The 23,373-nt window shown below is 39.3% G+C and overlaps 1 protein-coding gene across 1 annotated transcript; it reads right to left on the bottom strand.

The window, feature by feature from the left end:
- Positions 1 to 428: 428 nt before the first annotated feature.
- On the bottom strand, positions 429 to 23,254 carry RPA1 (replication protein A1). The gene is made up of 17 exons (XM_033003145.2): positions 23,163 to 23,254; positions 22,785 to 22,832; positions 22,449 to 22,527; positions 21,792 to 21,900; positions 20,868 to 20,956; positions 16,088 to 16,174; positions 14,762 to 14,894; positions 13,771 to 13,873; positions 12,582 to 12,650; positions 12,245 to 12,437; positions 11,012 to 11,151; positions 9,211 to 9,359; positions 7,810 to 7,942; positions 6,590 to 6,766; positions 5,190 to 5,297; positions 1,808 to 1,894; positions 429 to 1,441 (listed from the first exon to the last, which is right to left on the bottom strand). The coding sequence occupies exons 1-17, from the start codon at positions 23,193 to 23,195 to the stop codon at positions 1,334 to 1,336; spliced, it is 1,845 nt and encodes a 614-aa protein (XP_032859036.2). The 5' UTR covers positions 23,196 to 23,254; the 3' UTR covers positions 429 to 1,333.
- Between the last annotated feature and the right edge of the window lie 119 nt (positions 23,255 to 23,373).

The following is a 23,373-nucleotide window of genomic DNA, read 5'->3' on the forward strand; positions in this document are numbered from 1 at the left end:
GATGCTTGGAGCTGTGCAGCACATGCCAAGCTGTGAGCTGCAGCCAGGGAACACATAATTAATGTGATTAGGAGCACACAGAGCTAGCATGCTCTGCTGACTGAAAAGCCCAGTAGCATAATTACTGTTTTCTGTACTAGCTCTATGTCTGAACAAATCTCAAAGCCTGGTTAGTTTTAGACTGCTGTGTAAACGTCAATAAAAATCCCAGAAGTGCCAGCTCATCAGCATTCTCAGGCACAGAAATGGTGAAAATATCACTGCATTTCCATGCTGTTAACATCAGGCAAAGAAGTCTCCATTCTTCAGTCTAACCTTAGAGTTTGTAATAAGGTAACATCTCCCCCAAGTGAATGCTTATTATGAAAGCTAATTAATTGCTTTCCAGTAATGAGAAGTCTTTGGTGTTCAAAGAAAGCAAAATTCACTACACAGGAATTAAACAGTGTTTATTGAAACAAAGCTCCCCCCATTTAAAGACCTGTTTCTGATTAACATAATTACAAATAAACTGAACATACAAACATACAAAATAGGTATAGGCTGGAAATGTGAACTAAAAATCAGTCAAAAATCCATAGTATTAATTGAAGAGAAAACTAAAGCAATGCTTTGTAGTTGCCTAGATTTCCCTGGGGGTTGGAGAGTCAATGCTTATCTGCCTTCCTCAGAAGAGACAATTTTGATTAATATCAGACCCATCTGACTCAGTCTATTAAACCCTGAAGGAAGGATATTCTTCAGATATAAGAGATATGTCTTTGATTAATAATTCTACCATATTGCCATTCCAAGCATTAACAACTGCATGGCACCTGTGGAAAGAGAAAGCCTTTGAATTCTATGGAAAGGAACTAACTTGTGCTAATAGACCTGTTCTCCTTCGTCTGTATCTGGAAACTGTATGACACTCTTCCTCCTACCCTCTGCTGAACAAGTCCAAGTGTCAAGGTTGTCACTACTTTCTCGCAAAGAAGACACAGTAGTTATATAAGTCAGCTTTACATATAGTAAGAAAGCAAAGTTACTTCAGACATTCTGAATGGTTTGTCTAAAGACCCTGGCACTCTGTCTAGAGATCCCTCTTTAGAGTTGTCACAGCTTAATAGACCACAACAGTCTACAGTATCATGGCCAGCAGAGTGCTTTCTTACCTACCAGGGGCATATCTTCAGAGAAATGCATTAAATCACTTAGCCCACTACACTGGACTACCATGCACAGTGTAACTAATGCCAAATTGTCACACAAGGGGTAGAGAAAAAGTCAAGGTAATATCATCTGTTGAGTTTTTCCTGGTAGTTCTAGCTCCAATCACTCAGTACCGGCCTCCTCACCCTAGCTGAGCATTTCTCCTGATGCTTGCGATCAACCTCTTGCTGTATTCTCTGTAGTTCACAGGTTTGACGTCCACTGCTGTAGCCTTAATACGAGATTCATCCTGTGAAAGAGAAACACAGCATGTAAAAGAAGAGTGCTAAGCACCCCAGGCATTTGGTTCTAACCTCCTTCTTCCCCAGTAACTTACTGCTCTTGGTATCAGGGTTAGCTACAAGTGCAAACTTGACTCCCAGAGGAGCAATGCTGTTTTAATCTGAAACAAGCCAGGCTTGATGAACCCAAGAGAGAGCAGTGTTAATGACCATGGATCCCTCCTTCAGTGGTCAAGACTGACATTATTTGCTGTGAGCAGGTATCTTTGGAAACTTCTCCCCACAAAAGTAAGAGGAAGAAGCCGCCTCCTATGGAGACAAGTCGAACTACAAAAGCCACATGCTACATTATTTGCTTCTTGGGGGATACTTACATTGTAAGTCTCCAGTTTTACTCGGATCTTGAACTCATATGTGTTGAAGTTTGCATTCTGGAACACTTCTTCAAATGCCTGTTCATTCTGCAAGAAAGACAAAGACAGATATCAGCTGCACACACTGCAGGCTTCTGGTAGCACCATGAACTTTCAGAACAGCTCATCCTTTGCTGATGTTGGCAAAACGGTGGAACTAACCGGATCATGTAGACAGAGCTGAATCTTCCATCAAATTTCAGATGCCAAAACCATAACTTAAAATTTTTAAGAAAAAGTTTAGTTCAAGGTGAAAACTTTGTCAGTTAACTAAACAACATAAAGCTGCACTGAATCTGCAACCAAGTGTACAGAATGAAAATACTACAAATCTACATGAGATTCTCTCATGCTGCTAAACTGGCTAATTCTGATGTTCTGCTATGATCACAAATGCTGACAAGAGTTAACTATTTCCCTATTAATTGTCTTATTAGGCATTCTGTTTCTCTGCTTATCCATCAAGACTGTATGTATCCTTCACATCCTGACACAGACCTATTTAAGAGGATGTTCTATAAAAAAAGTGGATGCATATTTCAAATGTGCTTTTATAACCATTAGAAGACTCTGTCATATTTATAACATAAGCTGCTTCTAATTACCATATGAACACTAAACATCATCTTCATTTATAACAGACAATTTGTCAAAACAGTAGAAAAGAAGCAGACAAGTTGTGGAGACTGTGGAAAAAGTTTATTTTTGTAAAAATTAGTTGTAAAAACCTTTTCTGACATTTCACAAAAATCCTACAGCCTCATGATGATACAGACGAGTAATTATTAATGCATTTATCTACCAGATGCACCTGACTTAGTCACTCCAGCAGCAGACAGAGCATCTGATCTGGAATTGAACCCACCTCAGTTTCACTCATATTCCAAGTGTTACATCTGCTGTTTTTAAATGCACGTAGCACTATTTTACACTACACAGTGATTCTCCTACAGTTTAGGAAAGCACTACAAATGAAGGTGAACAGGAGTAGCGAGTTTCAGAGACTGCAAAATTTAGGCATATCCTTCCTGAATATTAAAAAACACCTTCTGACCATCGTATGGATTAGAGGATAAGAAAACTCTCTTAATAAAGCACTTGGCTTCTGTTTCCAGCTCTGCCACAAACTACACTAACCATTAGCAAGGGGAAAATGCCATTAGCATACCAGTCACTGCTACTGTACATTACCTCCTTTGGTAACAAGCACAGTGGAGAAGTAGATGAAAAACCTTGCATGCCTATCTATGCTTAGCATGGTCACTCACCCGTACATGGACTCAATATATACTGTGACCACTGGAAAGATTCCTACCAACTTCATAGGATACTACATCAGGTCTTCAGAGAAAATCCACTAAGAAAAGCTTACTGAAAATGCATCAAGTACCATTTTTAAAGGCTCATAAAAGTGTCAAATCAAAAACAATTTCTCCTGGAACACAAAGCATTCCCACTTAAGGGCTCATTCCATATTATGTTCCATTTTCTATCCTCAGCCATTACCATTAGGCAGCTCTTCAAAAGACATTACATGTTTGTACTGTTACATAGGATCTGCTGTTTGTTCTTCCCCACCCAGTTCTCTTCAGCATTAAAAGTGACTAAGAAATTTTGTTTGAACTCTAGCCGAGATTAAGCATGACTGAAATAAGAAAATATTGACAAGTTAAGAATGTCTGAAAATGGAAATGCAAAAGCGTGAGCACATCTAATTAGAATGCCCTACTAATACATCTTCCTACAGAACAGAGGTGTCCAGCCTTCATAATACCACACAAACTTCGCATCCCACAACCACAAGGCTTGGCTGTCTAAAGTAAGTGGTACAAAGTACAGGAAATTCCCCAAAACCATTCTTGTATGTAAATTACAGGAAAACCATCCCTGCTTTGCAGAAGCAGATGAGGTCTACAACACTGTCTCATGACAACCAGGACCACAGCCTCAACAATCCCTCCTGTTTCATTTCCCTCCTACAGACAAAAAATGTGTTAACCAACACCTGGTATATCTATGGAGCCCTAGTATCAACCAGCCTTAGCCTGGAAGCACAACAATGCAAGAATTTATTACGTTTTCCATATCATCATTTAAAAAAAAAAAAACAATCCAAAACAAAACTACACAGATTTTACATATAGACAACTAAAAACCAGGAAAACATTACTTTGGTTGGAAGAAAAGAAAATGCAGCAAAGAAGCATATAGTGACACAGGGAAGAAAATACTGTCTGTTAGCGTTGAATGACTTAAAACCTTTAAAACTGTTCCAATCTGTCAAAGAAAGATCACTTAAGCATCGCTACCAGTGACCTATTTTATAAGTCATGGTCTTCATATGACCCACAAAGTTTCTTATGATATTTGGTGGGAAAAAAAGAGCCTTCAGAACTGGGCTAACACACATTAGTTCAAAAAGCTTCCTGCCTACTTACAAAGATACATACAAAGTGTTCTGGAACTTTTTGGTTTTGTAAACAAATTTTTGGAACACATTAGGAATAATATTGTTAACATTCATGGCTAAAACATTTTTTTTTTTGCAGATTCTTCCAATCTAGGTACAATGATAAAACAGCCTGTCCTTTCTATTGGAGTCAACACGTGTTAAAAACCTGTCAGTCCTCTAAAGACTGTAGTACTATTGTCAAGTAATCGGCTGTCTCTCGAGGACCAGGTGATAAAGACAAGCTGATCTCCAGCTTTTAACAGCCAAAAGAGCTCAGAGGTAGACAGACTGACTGTGGGAGCAAACTATGGGGGAAACCAGGCAAATCTCTGTTCTCCAGGCAGATGGCCTGTGGAAAATAATCCCGAGGAGAGTAAACAAGTCCCTGCCAAGAACTTCAGACTAGGGAGAAGCAGTCATTTGTGAACTTGTAAAAGATACTCAAGTCCAACATCTGGAGAACAATCTTGGGCTGCCAGGCCCCTGAGCTGGGTTATCATCCAGAGAATGGGCGAGATCAAATTCTTGCCAAATGAAGCAGAATATCCTTTTCTTTCATATGGCAATTTTGTATTTCTTTTAATAATGCTGTTAATTTCCACAGCAACTACATGAACATAACCCACTGCCTTGGCCACCTCTGCTGACTTAGGAGCGCTACATGTGCGCACACAGGGATGAGATCACACTCTCTGATGGATCAGCACTAGTGTTCCACACATACCCTACATCTTTCCCCAGGCTGCCTTCAAAGTCAACATTACAAGAGTATTTCCTTACCAGGAGGATCAAAAAAAGCAAGAAATTTGTGGGCAGCCCAACAGTAAGATGTATGAAACATAGTTTATCTTCTAGACATTTACTAAATATACAATAAGCTCATTGACCCACCTTTTCCTTCAGTTCTCCCAGGAAAGCTGCATTTTGACCAAGGATGAATTCTGCTGACTCTTGGAAACAAGTCACCCACTGATACTCTAGACAGTCTGCAATGGTCACCTAAAAAACAACAAAAAACCCAAAAGGTTATTTCACCCAGTTGTCTATTCCTCAAGGAGATAGAAGACAATACAAAAGAACAATTTGTTTCACAGCTATAGAATTTTACGTTTCCAGTAACTATCAGAGCCCTATGTATTATAAGTACTTTCCATCACTGAGGGTAGAAGGCAGTGACTTTTTTTTTTTTTTTAAGCTCCACAGAATGTCACAGTAATTTAACACAAGTTGATATTGACAGTACATTGTGTCACAGGAAAAGACCAACAAGATCACAGTGGTACACACTGATGGATATTCAGCTCTGTTCTGCTGTCACTGATGAGCTGTGAGCAAGAACAGGTAGCTCAGAACAACAAGCACAAAGGAGGACACCAGCAAGATGGAAAACTGCATCTACTTTGTACATTCCTGAGTACTTGAGCATACACACATGTAATACTATGTTACGAGAAAACTATCAAAACACCAAGGACAAGATAGAGCATAAAAAAGACCAAGTAATAGCCTCACATGCATCTCCCTCCTGGCTGCTTTGACAATTAGAAATGAGAAAATAGGAGACACGCTGTTCCAAAGGCCTTGATTGTACCTTCAGTATCCCCTTTATATTCTACAAGAATGATTCTGCTATGTAAAGTAGTTCATGCATTCCTAGAAGTTATCTGCTAGAAATTATTCAGAAGCAGTTTGTGTTTTAGTGAGACTGCAGGGATAGTTCCCTTCTCTCTGCATGCCCACCTGGCACAGCATTTCTAAGAAGCAGATACAATTCTAACTCAATGTGAAACAGAAGAGGATTCAACGCTTATGGTGTAAGCGGGCATCACAATAATAATCCCCAGACAACTTTCCGAAGTAAGATCCATTAAAGCATGAGACAGAACAATACCTACCAAAAAAGTGTACTAAATATAGGTAGCAGCTGTAAAAGTGCAATTACTGCTCTCCAGAAATGCCATTTTACTTCAGTTTATCTTCACTACTGAAGAGGCGTAGGCCATCTGTACTCTGCACTGCATAGTACACTTGGAAACCAGAATCAACTGAGCTAGCATCAACTTTTTGGCAAAGTGAAAAGCTTTTAATTGGAGCACTAGGAAAACAAACTGCTAATCAACTCAATGAAACATCCCTCGCTCAGGTACAGCATACAAGCTTCTATCCTCTAACCCACAGGCACCACAGATAAACAAACAGCACTCTAACACCCCATTCTCTTGAAAGATTTCTATTTGGACTGTACAAGGAAAACAGAGAGAAACATACTCTCCTCTAATTCATTTACTTACCAGAAGCATCATGCGGTACTTGAAGTTGGGGAATTCACGATCACACTTTTCACAACGATACAGTCCATTTTGTTGGTCTATCACTTTCTTATTGCAATCCTGAGAGGGACATGCCTGGTACATACAGTTCTCTTTGCGCAGATGTACGACTGTGCCCACACAGCTAAAATAATCCGCCTAGGAGAGTGAGTGTGCAACATTAGCCTCAAAATACTCAATGTTTTCCAATTCTGAATTAACTACAAAGCAAGGCATACTTGGATAGTTAGGATTAGAAAGCTTAACAGCTATGGATTATTGGGAAACTGTAAATCAACCCCTCTGTTGAAGTAATTTTCAGGCTTCCATTATGTTAAATAAAGCCCCTACAGCAAGATTATTTTGTGTTTCCATTGCAGGAAACTCCACTTGCTAGGTTTTCTTTAGATAAAGCATATTTGCTTCTCCATTGTGTCTGTTCAAATCTCCACTTTTTCACGGGATTAAGATTCTGCACTTTCCTATGCTTCTTTTGGGAGCCAACACAAAAACCAGAAAGCCTACTGTGTAGTATTACAGATAAGCATTCGATTAAACTATAGCCTACAGAACAAAATACCCACTCACCATACTAAAATAATCATCCTAATGGTTTAAGACCACGGTCAAGACTTTCAACAAATAAAAAGAGGTTGCTTAAGAAGCACATGCAAAAAATCTCACAGGAAATAGCTGAATTACAAGTAAAGTTTCTTTTCTTAGGTAGAAGCTTTTGCATATCCTGAATGGCTTAGCACTTAAGTTCAGGAAAAAAAAAATTAAAAATAAGTCAAGAAGCCGTAGAAGCCTAGAGAGGTTACTGGACTGGAATGCCAGAGACCTGGTGTTTGTTCCTAGCTTTTCTATTGACCAAGCATGCATCCTTGAAAACCACTTCCTCCTAATGCACCTGTTTCTCCTAGAACACTTTGTGCTATTTATAAGAACATCTTTGGGGTGAACTCCCCCTCTTCTCCCCCATTTATACAAAGCTTAGAATTCTCTTGCAAAGAGTATCATATTGCAACATCAGCAACAAGATTAAATGTATCTGAAAAATTATTTAACAGCGTAAATTCTGAGAGTAAGCACATACTGCTCAAGAACCAGACAACTTTAATAAGCAGAATTCCTACATAAAATCTAGGTTTTTATTTTCTCCCCAGTACACAAGGGCTTGTAACTCAGTGGCCGTGCTTTACCTTATCTCCTTGTCCCAAATTCTCAGATTTGGCTTCAAACAAAGTTTTCCAATTAGCACCCACTCCAGATACTATCCCACCCCTCACATCAGAGATTGAGGCACCTTCCAGAAGCTGTCCCTCAGAGTCAAACCTGGAACCACAAAGACACACTTTTATTTTTGGATAGCAGACCATACAGAATTATCAAAAGCTTATGTTTAGTTTCATGTACTTAATACCTGAGGGATTTTTTACCAATGATTGCAAAGGAAACAATTACAGTAATTTGTGTATATTGCAAACAAAAATAGCGTTTCAGAATAAGTTAATAGTCCGACTTAATTAGCACAGTATTTTATAAACCCACAAAAGGAGGACAGCTTTGTTCTATATAACTGCAATTTGTTTGCCAGCTAGTGGTCAAACCACGCACTGCATGCTTCTTAAAGGCAGTCAGATAACAAGATTTAAGGGCATCAAGATATTTCCATAATTAAAATTAAATTACATGGTACCATTATCTTCGCAGCAGCTTCGAAATAAAAAGCAAATAGCATTGAAAAGATTATGCTTCCTCTGTTCAAATAAGAAAGCACAGTTTTTCAGCAAAAGGTTATACAGTCATCCCATCGTGGTGTTTTTTTTGTGATTTAAGAAACACACCAACAAGACTCAAAAACTGAACTTAAAGTGTGACAGTAATAGCTAAGACCCACAACATATTTTATCTTCAACAACCCTCCGAAGTATGAGAGAGCCACAGCTCAATGACAAACGGAAAACATTTTATCCATGTTTGGGTGATTTAACTACAACCTGAAAAACCCAGGATTCAAGAACTTAATGCTGTTGGCACTCAACTCTATTCATACATATGCCACATCACACCATATTAGTAGTTATGGCAGACAATTTAGAAACTACCTACAGCAGAAGCAACAAACCACCAAGAAATCACTTTGTTTTCCTGACAACAATAAAAATGTTATTTCGCTATCTGAAAAATATCTGATAAGGAACAGACACTGGAAGAAGTCAACACAGTTCCTCCAGTCCATACTAAAAACAGTGCGTATCAGATTCCACACAACAGAAAAAGCCTGGGAAAAAATATTGTTCTCTCAAAGTGGAGCTGGTCAAGTCTGATTTCATGCTGCCTTCCAAGGCTTTGGGTCAGCATGCACTACTCCAATTTTTCAAGATCTGTCATGGAATTATAAGTTTTTGAATTTAAAAACTTAAGAAGAACAGTCTTTGAGGCTCTAGTGCTTTCAAGGAAGCAAAGTTTCTACAACTCTGGAATCCATATCCTCTGCTACCTTTCCTCAGCACTATACAGACTGCTCAAGTACAGACAAAGAGAATAAAACAAATACTTTGCAGCAGGCTGGAATGAAACAAAAAAACACACGCTCATACCATCCTCGGAGCTTAAAAGCCTCTGGGCTATCGGGGTTGATGACAACTGTACTGGAGGACAGGACAGACAGGCTTCTACCACCAAAATCAGAGACTCGGGCTCCTTTGATGGCTATAACAGGCTGCCTAGAACCATCAAACTGTTCCGCCTGCATGTGTGAAAAAACCCAGAAAATATTAGTAGCACACTACAGTAAAGGTACTGAACTTACTGTCATAATTCACAGATCTCTACAAGAGACCATATCTGAAGCAAACTATTTTACTGTATTTATAAGGTAAAGTTTTAAACGATATCACTAAGAGTTTAAGAAAAAGCAGCTAACAATTAAAGCTGTAAATACCCCATTTCCTGGGGAATCAGAGAATCCTTAAGTGACACCGCTGATTTGGAAAAAATAGATTGGTCCCCTCCATTAGGAGTTTTACACAAGGATTTTAGAAAGGGAGATGGGTTATGGGAATAGAGGTCTCTCCAAACAGGAGAAATTGTTTGGTCCAATTAGACTCTTCCGGGGATGAAACAACTCACTTGGCTTGAATGAGCTAATCATGCCTATTCTACTAACTGTAACTTAAAAAGCAGAAGTGTAGGTATGCTGACCAACCACTTTTCCCCAACTTCCCATTTTCTGTTTTTAATCTCATAAAGCTGCTTTAATGCTGTTCAATTGCCATCAGTTTGTTATCTGAGTAAAGTCTGACACTAACAAAGAACCTCTTGGCATGGGAGAGGTTTTGAAAGGTATAGATTTTCAGGACCCCACACCACTTGGCAAGCAAGGGGAAGATCATGTGCTTAAAGATTACAACCAAGCTAGAGTTAGCAGTAGAAGTTCACTGTATCCACAAGATGCAAAAAGAACACAAAACATATGCCAGCAGTTAGGGCAATGACTGTTATAAAGGAGATACAGATTCTAACCCTAACTGTGCCAGCTGCAAGCCATACGCCACTTCCCTTCAGTGCTTGTTGTTGTCTCTATCCTACAAGCAAACAGTTTTAACTTTGTAAAACGCAGACCCTGATGTCTGTTGGAAGGGTTATGCCAGGAATTGATTACCAGCAGTCTTTCCTATAACAACATGGTTCAACCTCAAAACTTTGTGACATTGAACTTCAGTTTACTTCGTTTATATCAACAGATGGTTCATGGTGTTTAGCTACCTACAATATCAGTGCACTTGATCATTTAGCCATAAAGCATCATTGTCAAGCTGGCAGGATCACTCCCATTTTACAGACTGGAACATAAATCCTTAAGTATCTACAACACTGGTAGAAAACAAAGTAGCCTGTTAAAAGGATAAAGAAGCAGTTTATTGCGACTACTCAAACTTTCAATTCCAAGGCTCTGATGCTTTTAACTCCTAGGTCTGAGATACAGCCTCTCAAACCCCTAGTTAAGCAGCAATTTATGCAGGGTAACATATATCCCACCCTACAAATAAAACTAATCTCAAATGAGACAGCCATAGCCACCGGGCTTTTCCATAATCAAACTGCAACTCGTATCCCTTCCTAAACTAGAAGCCTGTTATCTTCAGTCTTTGGGCTTGAGACAGTGTCTGCAGTTGTTCAGAACACATCAGTCAGATCATGTCAGCAGTTTGTCAAAGAAAGGTTAAGAACATCACACCTGAATGAAACCAGACAGTCTTTCACCTTCTCTCTGCCCCTGATCCTTAAACACCCAGGACCTGTCTCAGTGCTATGCCCATCTCAGATGACAACAGCACACTCATTTCCTCATGCTACACAAAGGAACTTTTGCTTAAGAACAGGCAAGAGAGCACATACCTCATTTCCCCATAGCGTAGCTGTCACCAATTTCCCTGATGTATCCATCAGGTGCACGTTCCTCTTTGATACCTCCCTATTGTTAGCTTTCACTGTAATTTTAGTGACATCTTCATAGCTCTTACAAATTCCAATTACATCTGAAAAACAGTTACAATTTACTTAGAGTTACTCAAGGGTCACAATTGGGGAATACAAGATCACAAGAGAAGAATTCAAACCTACTGTCAGATTTTTACCTTGTATCCTAGCTCCCTATTCAAATCAAAACTGATATGGAAATTAAGAGTATTATGGTAGGAATGCTCCACTACAGAACTGTACAGTGCTTTAATTTTGTTGATGAATTCATTAAGATATTCATGAATGCAAGCCTCACCACATTAGCGAGATCAAGGTATTGTACTATCTTTTCCCATCATATTCTGTCAAAGGACCAGCCCTGATCTTGTAACACACACTTGCTGTTTAAGCACAAGTCTCTCAGGCAAAGGATTTCAAAGTGACTATAACACTACGAAGCAACTGGCTGGTGCCTTCACTGTAGCCCTGCAACCATAAGGTGCAACTTAAACAAGCCTGCATGTTTGGGTAGTAAGAGCTAACACAATCCCCTTTGCACTCTCCAAAAAGTTACCATTTTTAATATTACAGATCTACCTTTAAAATTCCTAGCTGAATGCCTCTGAATCACAGGCATCTTGTGCCTGTGAAACCTGAGAACCCTCGCCCCCACCCAAGCCTCTGATTTTTCCGGAGTACTCTGCCCAACAAATTAGAGAAAAACAAACCTCCAATACTTCACAAAGCAAGCCAAAACAGTCATGCAACTTGGACTTGGATGCAATGAATTATGCCAAAAATCACTACAGAGATAATTAGATAGTGAAATAAAGCAAGACCATGGAAGGTATGAAATGCACACGTGCTGAGCAAGGACATTTTTCTTCAGCCCTTTTCTGTGGAAAACAATGATCATAGTACAATAAACAAGTATCATTTACGGTCTTTAGTTTGAAGAAAAAAAGCATTATATATTGTTAGCAGAAGAGAGCAAAGGCATCTTAACAAGAAAACTGCCTAAGGTATTTTTAATGGCAACCACCACTGGATAACTTCATTTAAGAGATCACAACACTCAAAGCATTGTATGCTCACTACCTCCCCACTATTCAGGACAAAGAAGTAAAACTTCAAAGCTTTAGAGCTTGCCATTTTGCTACTTAGACTGACCAACAATTGAGTCTTTGGGGGTGTTCTCCAAGTCAGAGATGGATACAAACTCAAACTGAACAGATGGAAGATGCGGGGCATCATCACAGGGCACAACTGAAGTCTCATTAGTGAATGTAATCTCATAATCATTCTTAACAGCTGTATATTGCTTGTTAGCAGTCTTCAAATTGCCTTTGGTAAAATAATATACCTACAGGAGAAAGCAATAAAACAGAGGATATTATCAGAAGTCAGACAGAGCAAATAGATTGTGTTCACCTTTAAAAATCCTTGCTATGCTGAAGTTCCTCTTTTCTAGCTCATGTCAGTCTGTGAAAGCACAACGTTACCATACCTTGTTCAATTCAATGAGTGGAAAGAACTTGTCTGCTTGATCATTGAATGCAGTAGCTCTAATCTCACCCTGCAGGAAAATAGGAGAGCTGGTCAGAACTGAGATTCAGCATGAAAAAAAATACAAAGAAATCTTTGCAATGTTAAGTGGCATCAGTTCTACAGACACAGTGTGGTCTGCCAGGCTAGCTCCAGGCATGCGAGAAACAAACAACATTCTCCTTGCATTTGTAGTTATAGCTTAAAAAAAATATTCTACACCTGACCATCAAATCTCATATTCAAGTCTCAGTATATCTAGAGCTTCAGAATGAAATGCATAAGAAGTACATATATCACATATACACCCCTCTGAAAAGGTACTCTAAAACTGGCATTAATTGCCATTACATGCAAAAAAAACCCCAAAACTCAAATAGTTCATGCAGCTCCACAAGTTAGCAAACAGTATATCGTGGTATCTCCCACTTATACATGATGTCAAGTCTTTATGTAAGAATTAATATCAATTATAAACTCAGTAGGCATAAATACTGAGGTTTTTTAAAAAACTGAATACAGACGGTATGCAGAGAAAACAAATGGCTTATGACAACAGGTTATTTTATTAACCTCACATTTTATACTAAACATAATCCAGTAGAAACTTGTTTTCACGACAGAATGCTGTAATTTGATAAGAAGTTTGACAGGCTGCAAGTTTAGTTAGTTTAACCAGATACTGTTCCCCAAACAAATCACAGATGAAACTTCCTAGTATTACAATAATTTGTACTCTGATTTCCTTATGAAAATGAAATCTTATAACTTGGAGGCACTGCTCCTCTCACTCCTCGTTTTGTAACATGTATCTAAGTAAAGATGAGACCTCTGTCTACAGGAAACCACCACAAACCTCAGTATTAGGCTGTCAGTTTCCATAAACAACTATATTTTGAAGCTGCAAGAATTCAGTCACACACTATAGACTTTGATGAAAAACAGTCAGCAATGCCATACATTAAAGACTTCATTCTCGATAAAAACTGGGTTGTTGATGCTCAACTTAATGAATACAGCAATACAAGCTTCAGTCGTAATAAAACCCCCCCACATTTCCTACAATACACTTTATTTCCTCAATTCTATCTTTATGAAGGGTTCATCAGCATCTGGCATACATTATCTTCTTCTGAACATACGACACTTACGCTTTCATCAACTAGCTCTATAGAAAAGAGCTTTCCTTCACCACGGGAGTTGCTCCAAGTGCGGATCTGGCCTTTTTGGGTAACACGAGCACAAATGGTCCACCTGAAATCACGCAAGAAATCACTGTTCTGTGTCTTTTTTTTAAGAAGAGCTTGAATTGACAAACCTTGAAAATTGGAATGTCGTTATTTAAAAGCCAGAATCTTCTCACTGCACCTCAGCAACTATACCTGCTTTTCTGCTGCTTTCTATCTTAACAGCCTAGACCGTTGAAGGCAGAAAGTTGTAGAGAAAGCAACAAAGCCAGCCATAAAGCATCTAGTATGATAATAGCAGTGAACAATCCTTCTGCATTGAAGCAGGCCTCGAATCTTTTACTCTTCTAGGGCATATTTCTCATACAGCAGTTTGTCTGTTCTGAAAAGCCATGCTAGAACTCAAGAGCTCAATTATAGGATTCGCATTTAACTTGGGTAATCAAATCAGTTTGCATAACTTAAGAATGTCATTCACGAAATAATTACATACTCATGCTTTTCAACAGAACAGTAGCTGAAGTGAATAGCTTACTGAGCTGTTTTGTCATTAAGCTACTAAAAAGAAGGTTGCTTTAGGAAAAAAAGAAGTCAATTGGTTTTCAACTAAAATATTAAAAACCTATCAAGCTCAGCAGTGTAACTTCACCAAGACAATGCAAAGGCAAATATCAGATTGTAGGAGTAAAACCACAAAAAAAAAAACAACAAACAAAACAAAACAAAAACTCAAACAACAAACAAAAACCAAACCAAAACCCATACAGCTGTTTCTGTGAAGGGTTTTTCGTTTGCTTCTCTTGTTGTTATCGTTGTTTGTTTGAAATTAACCAATAAAGTCAAAAGAAAGCAAAGAATGATTTGACAGAGATTCATACACAAGAAAGCAAAAAGAAGCTACTGTTCCTTCATGCCTGTGACATTGAGTAATACCTGACAAACCACAATAACTCACTTAGATTGGTATGGGTTCAAGCTGGCAATCGGCACTACTTTGGCCTGCGATCCCCCTGGTGTCTTCACTGAATTGGGAATGCTCGCTTTGCCAAACTGGTTTGAGGGAGCATGGTACTTCGGAGCAGCAGGACCTTTCAAGAATCGCAACAAAGCATAAAGAATTTCAGCCTTGCAGACAAAAGCCAGGTTAAACCCAACTTGTGGTACAAGGTCAGGCAGAACTTTTCCCACCACGCTCTAGGGAGCTGCATAGAAGACAAAGCTATACTTAACACTGGGTAGGCACTTAAAGCTCCATTCACTGTGCCATGTGGGCACCACAGAGTGGCCAGAAGTTTGTTGAATCACTCCTGCTCTTGGTCATAAGTATTTTCTAAGCAGCAAACTGCTGCAGAAGAAACTCTGACCTTTAGAGCACTTACACTGGAAGTGGAGATGTGTCCAGGGTCAATCACTTAAACATGGTCTAAGTGGGAAACAATTACTTAGCAGTAAATTCTCTAACGTATGGCACATCAAGCTTTAGATCTACACCATTTGGGGCAACAACTAAGCAACAATACCCCACAATCCAGTAACTCCTGACATAAAGCCATACTGCTAATTCTAAACTAAGTCTTGTCAATGCATAAGCATAGAACTCTTATGATCAGCTTTAAGTACGGGAAGGAAGAGCTTGTTTTCTGCTGCAGTAAGCAAGTGTCAAAATGTTACTATTTCAAAATACTACTGCTTAAACACAGGAGTAAACAATACAGACAAGTGAAAGTAGTACCAAGACCTAGGACTGACAACTTTTTTGCTTCAGAAAAATTCTACAAGCTGGCATTTAAACTTACTATCTTTTTCAGTATTTCACTATTTAAAGTCTTGATCAAAAAAACGTGTTTATAGATGTACTATCAAACAATTTTAGTCCAATACCACATAAACTGTTTGGCCTCAGTATCTCAGCATCGATAACACACCTGTTGGCCAGCTCCAAACTGTAGCCTACTTGGGTATCCACAGAGCACTGTTTCAAGAATGCAAAACTGCATCAGACTAGATGTTCAGTTTACACTGCTTTGTCAAAGTTGTTTCTTTTTTTTCCTTAGGCAAGAAGAGGGACAGATATATTTTTTTTCCCCCTTTTAAAAAATCTATTATTAAATCCAAGTGGACAGTAGTCCCTTGAGAGAATTCACTTTGTCAAGCTATGGGTTAATCTTTAATGGAGTGTTTCTTGTGCATCACTGTTATAGAAAGGATCTTTTCTAAATTTAAGCTTTAGTTTTGCACCTAGCAAATGGAAACCAGACTTTCTGTCCAGGATTACTCTTACCTGCTACTGATAAATTGCCATTTTGTTGCTGTGGTTTGCTGGATGCTGGGTTTGCTGCTGGAGCTGAAGAACGTTGCTGCCCTTGCCCTGGTAATCAAATGGAAAGAGACCATATAGTACAGTAGGGAACACAGTAATTAAAACTATCCTTAAGTCCTTTCAGGTAATAAGGCTTGCATGACAAAAAATAATTTAAAACACAGAGAACACATGCTAAAATTCAGGTGCTATAAGACACAGCAGTAGCCAGCTATCTATTGAACAATAATACCATGGAGGAATTTTAGTCAGATCTCTTTCCTCAAGCAACTGCTTTTTACTTTGAAAGAATTCAGGGCTGACAGTTATTTAAAAGGACAGCACTGAAGTAATCTTGACAACTTCTCAGTTTTTATAGGCTTCTATTGCTATGACAGGTAGTTTCTGCTACTACCTAACAGTTAAGATAAAAACTGCAGGAGAATTCCCTCTTAAAATTCAGAAAGGGCAAAAAACCCACTGGGTAAAGTCAAACCTGAAGTTAACACAAGACAAAGAAAACACCTGCTATACTTATATACTTATACTTCATATTTCCAAAATATGAAGATATTTAATGTGGGGATGATAGGAGTCATTATTTCAGTATTCACAGGGTCCCACTTGGGACACAGCAGTATATTAGGGAGCAAAGTGATGCCACAGCAAGTATATACTGTGCATTTTTTTAGATTCCAGGACTTTTAATTGCCTTATCTTGATGATGAATTACAAGAGAAAGCAGTGTCACACAGCTAGAGAAATAGTATATTAGAAGACTGATCTACCGTTCAAAAATTTGAATTCCTTCACAGAATAATTGTCCTATTCTATTTTGCCTCCAGATGAGAAAATATCCAACATTTTTGTCTTTTTGGGCACAACTAATTCTTAAGCCATCGGTTTGCAGGAAGTCCTAGGCCTGAGCAGGCAAATCCCCCCTGGTTTGGGATGTGAGGAAGAAGATGGTCTGACCTTCTTTTCCACTTTCTCTGATCAAGCCTATAAGCATCATGAGGAACAAAAGAAGAGCATCTCAGAACAGAAGGGCAAGAAAGGATGGCACCGAAGTAAGGTCAAGGAGCAGAAGCAACCCAAGGAGACCCTGATGCAGCACTGCCTGATGTTGTATAGTCTACAGAGGTAACCCTCTAGTTATTTTTAATCCAAAACAAAGTCCTTGCACAGAACCCAATCTGCTCCTCTAACTTGCCGCAGTAGAGTCACATCGATGAACTGGTGACAGCAGTCTCCCTGGCAACAGAGTGACGTCAAACAGCAATGTGTATTTACTGCAGAATCCACTAGATGGAGAAGCCAGATTTCACCCTTGCTCAGCTGCCTCAGGTACTCGGAGGACCCAGTCAGGGTCAGTGCTCAACACCTCAAATGCATTTTGTGTAAGAGAAGGGGAAAAAAAAAAAACAAAACCAAACTAAACCAACCAAACAAACAAACAAAAAAAAAAAAACCACACAAAAAAAAAACACCAACAAAACACATAAAGACAAAATATATGTCTGGTCAGAGAAAGCATATTCAAGAAGAATAGGAATGTGCATATGAAACAGCAAGATACTTACTTGCTACTTCTGTTCCAAATGGTTTTTCCCTAGGACTTTTTAATTAAAAAAATCCCACCAAAAACAAAACAAAAGACCACCACGTACATGAGAACACAAATTCACATTTTAATGGCTGCCTCCCCATAGCCTGGTGCTTCTCAACAGATTAAGAATATATTAACACATCTGTGCATGTGTTCAAATACAGAAGTAGCAGAAATATCTCTCCAATTTTTGTAGAGTCTAGAGACTCCTAAACTATGATTTTGGCAGGCCGGTGGCCTACAGATCACTTAAGGTGCTCTGAAAACTGACTGCTCTGCTCGTTTTTTGCTGTTAGTTTTTATTAGAAAAAACACCTGAAATACCTGATCACGTTTCTGCCATATATACTCAGTCAAACCCAAGACCTTTGGCCAAAGCTAGCCACACAGCCCACTGTAATGTAATAGCCATGTAACAGTAGTCCTCTGCTTCCAATATGTTAGCAAGAGGTACTGCTACAGTGCCATGGTGACAGAAGACCTGTCCCAGAACTGAGCAGCAGCATGGGGGCAGGAAGAGGAAGAAAATGCACTTTGAAAGAATGCACACCAAATCACGATGGTGGGAAGGGCAAGAATAAAGAGTTCAAGTGACATGTATAAGTATACAAACCAAGTGACAAGTATACAAACATTCCAATATTGAAAGATTAATGACTTAAGATAAACATAAGTAGCAAGTAATTGTCATAGTAAGAAGAAAGTCCGGCATCAGAGTAATGTGAATGAGATTAATGACAGCAATAACATTACCATCTAGTTTTGTACAAGAACTAAACTGCTCAATCTTAATTCCCAATGCTATTATGAAATGCTGCCCAAAAAGTTTTTTACAATATGTATTAAGATTGTGTCTCCAGCTTCCCCGTTGGGCAGATTAACCACCTACTGCTCCAATGTAAAGTGGGCAAAAGCCAGCTTCTCACTCCCCAGGTCCTACTGTGGTATTACAGTCTAGGAAATAACATAACTTAATCCTAGGTCTAGCAATTTGAGATCTGTACTTCAAGACAGACCAAAAGTAGGACTGAACATTCTTTTAAAAATACATGAATTTTTTTTTTTTTCATGAAAACCACAAAGTGCTCTTAGATACTCATTCTGCATTAGCTAAGTGTTCCTCAAAAATACAATCTTGCAATATATACAGGAACTTCAAGAACATGCAACTTGAAATACACCTCTGCCATTTCATCAAGGCCTTCATAACAAATCAGGCAGCACTGCAGAGGAGAAAGGCTGGGTTAATCACACTTAACCTAAACTATCACCGTCTTCAGTAACTGAAACCTTATTTAGTATCAAATAAAAGGGTATGAAGCCTGCAGAATGTCAGTGTTAAAATGAAAGACATCACATCAAGCTCAGCATCTCTTAGCTATCTAGCACAAGACCACACTTACTATGATCATAGACTTGTTAACATCCCCAAAAGCATTTAGATTTGAAAACTTCATTGCTGAGTACTTTTGTAAGCCCAAATGAAGAACATAACTTTGATCGGTCATGGTAATTTTACCAAAATTTGTAATCTTAAAGGTATATTTTCAGCTCAGTTCTGTAAGACAGCACATTCCCAGTTGTTTCTAAGCAACAATATGATAACTGAAAAACACTAGTTCACAAGCTGTTGTATCACACAAGAAAGGGAAATAGGAGAAAGGCACAAAACAGTCTGCTCAATAGCTATTCTGAAAATCTTGGTCTCTACAGCAACTGTGGGATTAAACCATAAAATCTGAGATGTCAACACATTTTTTAAACAGCAATTAGCTAAGTAACTATCAAAGGAACAAAGGATTCTTTAGGCTCATTTAACAAACACCCCTCTAATTCCCTAGGAAAAAGAAAAGTTAATGAAGAAAGATGTCTTTGCCGTTGCAACAAAGTCTAATTTCTACCTCAATTACTAAAGTAGATTTTTAACCAGAACAGCAGTGTACCTACCACCACTGTTGGTCCAAAACATCCTGCAGAAAATTGTTGCCACTAGTGTGTGGTCCCTTAGTAATAAAAACATATTAATTCACTTCCACCAAGAAAAAAAAAATCTTCAACAAGAGCTATTTGCTATTAAATTTCAGCCATCATCTGTATATACGTCAATGACAGAGCTGTTCAAATATTTTCTTTAAGTGCTTATTATCCTCTCTCTTTTTTAAAGATCAGAACTGGAAGAACAGAACATACTTTTGAACGTATCTCGGGGGGGAAAAAATATTAATTCATAAAATGTTTGCCTGATCACTGTAAGCTCAGCACATGAAAACGAAGAGCACAGTTACTTATGCAATATAATAAAAACAAAAGATTCATGGCAGGTCAGATTAAGGTCCACTCAGTGCATCATTGCTTTTCAGATGGCAGGGCAGGACTGGGTGCTCAGGACAGTCTGCATGCTGGCTGTGTTTTCATACCAGTCTTTCATCTATGTACTTTGAGCAATCTAAGTTTTAGTGCTTCCTGAATCTAACATTCATGCAGAGGATGTATTGTTATGTTTAACAGCCTTTAATGGATTTTTCTTCCACGTCTAATTGCTTTTTGAACCTGTGCCAGTTTTTGGCACCTACCTCAACAAGTTCCATAATTTAACTATGCATTGTTTGGAGGGTGCAGTATGGCCTTTGTTTTAAAACCACTACCTGACAATATGAGAACTAAAGAACATCAAATGAACATAGAAAAGAGAGTCATCATTCTTTATTCATTCCCTCCATGCCATCTTATACTTTCATAGATCATTATTACATCTTCCTCCTGTTCTTCTCCTTCCAGACAGAAGAAATTATAATCTATTTGATTACTCATTATGAGGAGACATAGAATAGCTTCCGCATACTTACTGGAACTCTAGGTAGAGACCACTAAGGTAGAATAAAAACCTGTCAATGTTATAAGGTATTGATACTTCCCAATGCCATGTAGAGACTGAAGCTTCGGCCATGGTGTAGAGTTTATTAAAACACGAGCAAAACCCATTTTGTGGTACACAAATAAAAAGGATTTTCAAGATCCGGCCATCATCATTCCAGGCATAAGAAAGCTGAACGTGTCTGACTGCTTCTTTTTAAGTGAAAGAAACAGACAGCGGAAAGGCTCTCCTAACAGACAGTCTGTTCAGAAATGTATTTGTTTACAGAGGACACTCACCTTCATTGTACGGCACTGGATTGCCAATATTCCCACCAACCTGATCAGCAGTTTTCAGAACATTTACATCCATCAGTATAACCACTCTCCTACAAACACAGAACAGACAGGAATAAAGGCTTTTACTCCCTCTCCAAGCCTACCAGACTCCGACTATCCTTTTGCAGATAAGAGAACCAACCATTAGGGGCCAATTCTTTGGACGAGGGATCTGGACGACAAAAGCTCTCTACTATCAACTTAACCCTCTCATGAGGTACAAGTAGGCTTGAAACAGTATCACATTCCATCAAGGACAGCTGATGGTAGGCTGAATGGGCACACAAAAATGGCTTGAAACAACACAGTGTTCTGTAAGTATCAAAAGCATGCCAGATTTTACAAGACAGAATATATTTCCTGCCTCAAAAGAAGTTATATTCCCTCCACAAAGAAGCTGAATAAAATTAATATGAAACTCAGTTCATGTTCTCCTAGACACACATAGTTTTTCTGTAGTCACTTCACTCAGATCTCTTCTCGTTTTGCAGTATCCTACCTCCCTCCTCTCAAATTTTTATAAAAGACCAGATTCTACAGCCCCTAAGTAACAAGAAATCTTCACTGTTTCTTTTCCACAGCAGATAATTTTTACTGAAATTTAGTGAATTTTAATGAAACTTAGTACAATTTGGAGTATTCCAACTGGAAGACTTCAGTTACACTGAATCACTGAACTAGGCATATCTGTACCCACTGCAGTCACATTCTGTGATATTTTATTTCTGTTATTGCTTGTGCTGTGTACTTCCCCTCCTGCACCCTAAAGACGGAGTATTTTCAGGTAATTCCAATCAAAAGCATTTGGCCTCTGCTTAGTCACAAAGGACAGAGCATTCACTAGTGCAGCTGCCTTTCTCTAGAACTGTACTTAAGCTTATATACCTTCCATCTTTCAGGCTGTTGACAATGAATCTGTTAACCTGGCAAATACACTGGGCTGATAATCTTTCCTCTTCCACCAGAGAGTTCAGCTGTGTTGCTAACATGAATGCTGCAAAAACAGAAGAAAAACATTGAAACAATTAACACATGCCAGCCTTAAAAGGCGCTGCCATGGCTGGCCACAACTTTTCCAGACAGTCTTGCATTGCACTAGATCTACAACTTTCTCAGATAGTTAACACATAGAAAACAGTGTAACCACTAACAAGCCACCAAAACGGAACATAAACTATACTGTGTTCATTCCCCAAACTTCAGAGTGCAGTGACGGTGAGAATGATCATGTATCAAATAAGTCTGAGAAAAATTAAGATAAGTTACTTTAAAATCACTAATACAAAAACATGCACTGATTTCTATATTTATTATACCCTATAGTGAGTTAATTGCTCAAAGCTCACAAAGAAAGTCCCAGAAGAGAAGAATTTTGTCTAAATGTTAAAATGCAGTTGCACACATGAGGGTCTGTGGTCCCCACATATGCCACATTCTCCTTCAATACCCATTTCATCATTTTGCAGATAGACACTAGACCAGAAACTTCTGCATTAGTATCTCCACACTTACAAAAATCTCACCACAGCTTGTCATACTTACAAGAAAGTGTGTTAACCCCATCACTCATCAACACTCGGTAACGCGGTGGCCCGTTTCCTGTAGCAATAGCCCTTGTATTCTGTGGGGAAACAACAGATTATTAGTCCTCATTTGTTCAGAAATTCTTCAGAAACATGAAGTGTCATTGTTAGCAAATGACCTATCTATTCAGATCTTTTTTTTGGAGTATTGATATCAGCAGTGTATCCCAAGTCACGTAAAACAAAATTAAGAGTACATCAGTTTTGTTCAGCTCCTCTGCAGAAGTTTAGCTGCCCTCAGAAAGCGCAGGCAGCCACTGACAGGCCGGCATATCAGATAACGGAGAGCACTCACAATGACTTGCAGCACGGGCTTGGAAACGTTCTCTCCCTGCATTATGGCCTGGAGGAAAAAAAAAAAAAAAAAAAAAAAAAAAAAAGAGACCCTCAGAAAGATGCCACCACCTCACCCAGGAAGCCTTCAAGACCCTCAAGCTGAAGGGGGAATTGCCGTGAAACGACCAAAGACGCAGGAATAGCCGTGACCGTTGGACCCAGCCAGGACCCTCCCTGCCTCCCGGGACCGGGCCCAGTTCCGGGCCTAGTTTCTCCCTCAGGACCGGGCCGGACGCGGTGCCCAGCCCCCTTCTCCCTAGGCTCGACTTAGTCTTCACCCCCCAGACCCGAGCCCAGCCCCCGCCCCCCGTCCCGTCCCGTCCCGGCAGGCCCTCACCGCGATGGCCCCCTCGCTCAGCCGCACGCTCATGGTGCCGCGCCTCCCGCCGCGCTCCGCCGCTGCCGCCAAATCCTCCCGCCGCCCGGCGTCGTGCTCCTTTCCTTCCGGCGCGCCCTTACGTCAAACGCCGTGCGCGACCCATCTGACGGCAGGACAACGTCCCTATTGGCTGTTCCGGCTGTACGGCGGAAGCGTTCCCGGGAGCGTT

The sequence above is a fragment of the Tyto alba genome, unplaced genomic scaffold (genome assembly GCF_018691265.1).
Source record: "Tyto alba isolate M040663 unplaced genomic scaffold, T.alba_DEE_v4.0 Super-Scaffold_19, whole genome shotgun sequence".
Classification (NCBI taxonomy): domain Eukaryota; kingdom Metazoa; phylum Chordata; class Aves; order Strigiformes; family Tytonidae; genus Tyto; species Tyto alba.

What these genes read in the sequence shown, in the direction of transcription:
- RPA1 (XM_033003145.2), bottom strand. Translation starts at nt 23,195, where the DNA reads ATGAGCGTGCGGCTGAGCGAGGGGGCCATCGCG. An exon ending in TCCAGTGCCGTACAATGAAG is followed by an intron (nt 16,175 to 20,867) that starts GTGAGTGTCCTC and finishes TTTGATTACCAG; the next exon opens with GGCAAGGGCAGCAACGTTCT. An exon ending in CCCCAAAGACTCAATTGTTG is followed by an intron (nt 11,152 to 12,244) that starts GTCAGTCTAAGT and finishes ACTGTTTTTCAG; the next exon opens with ATGTAATTGGAATTTGTAAG.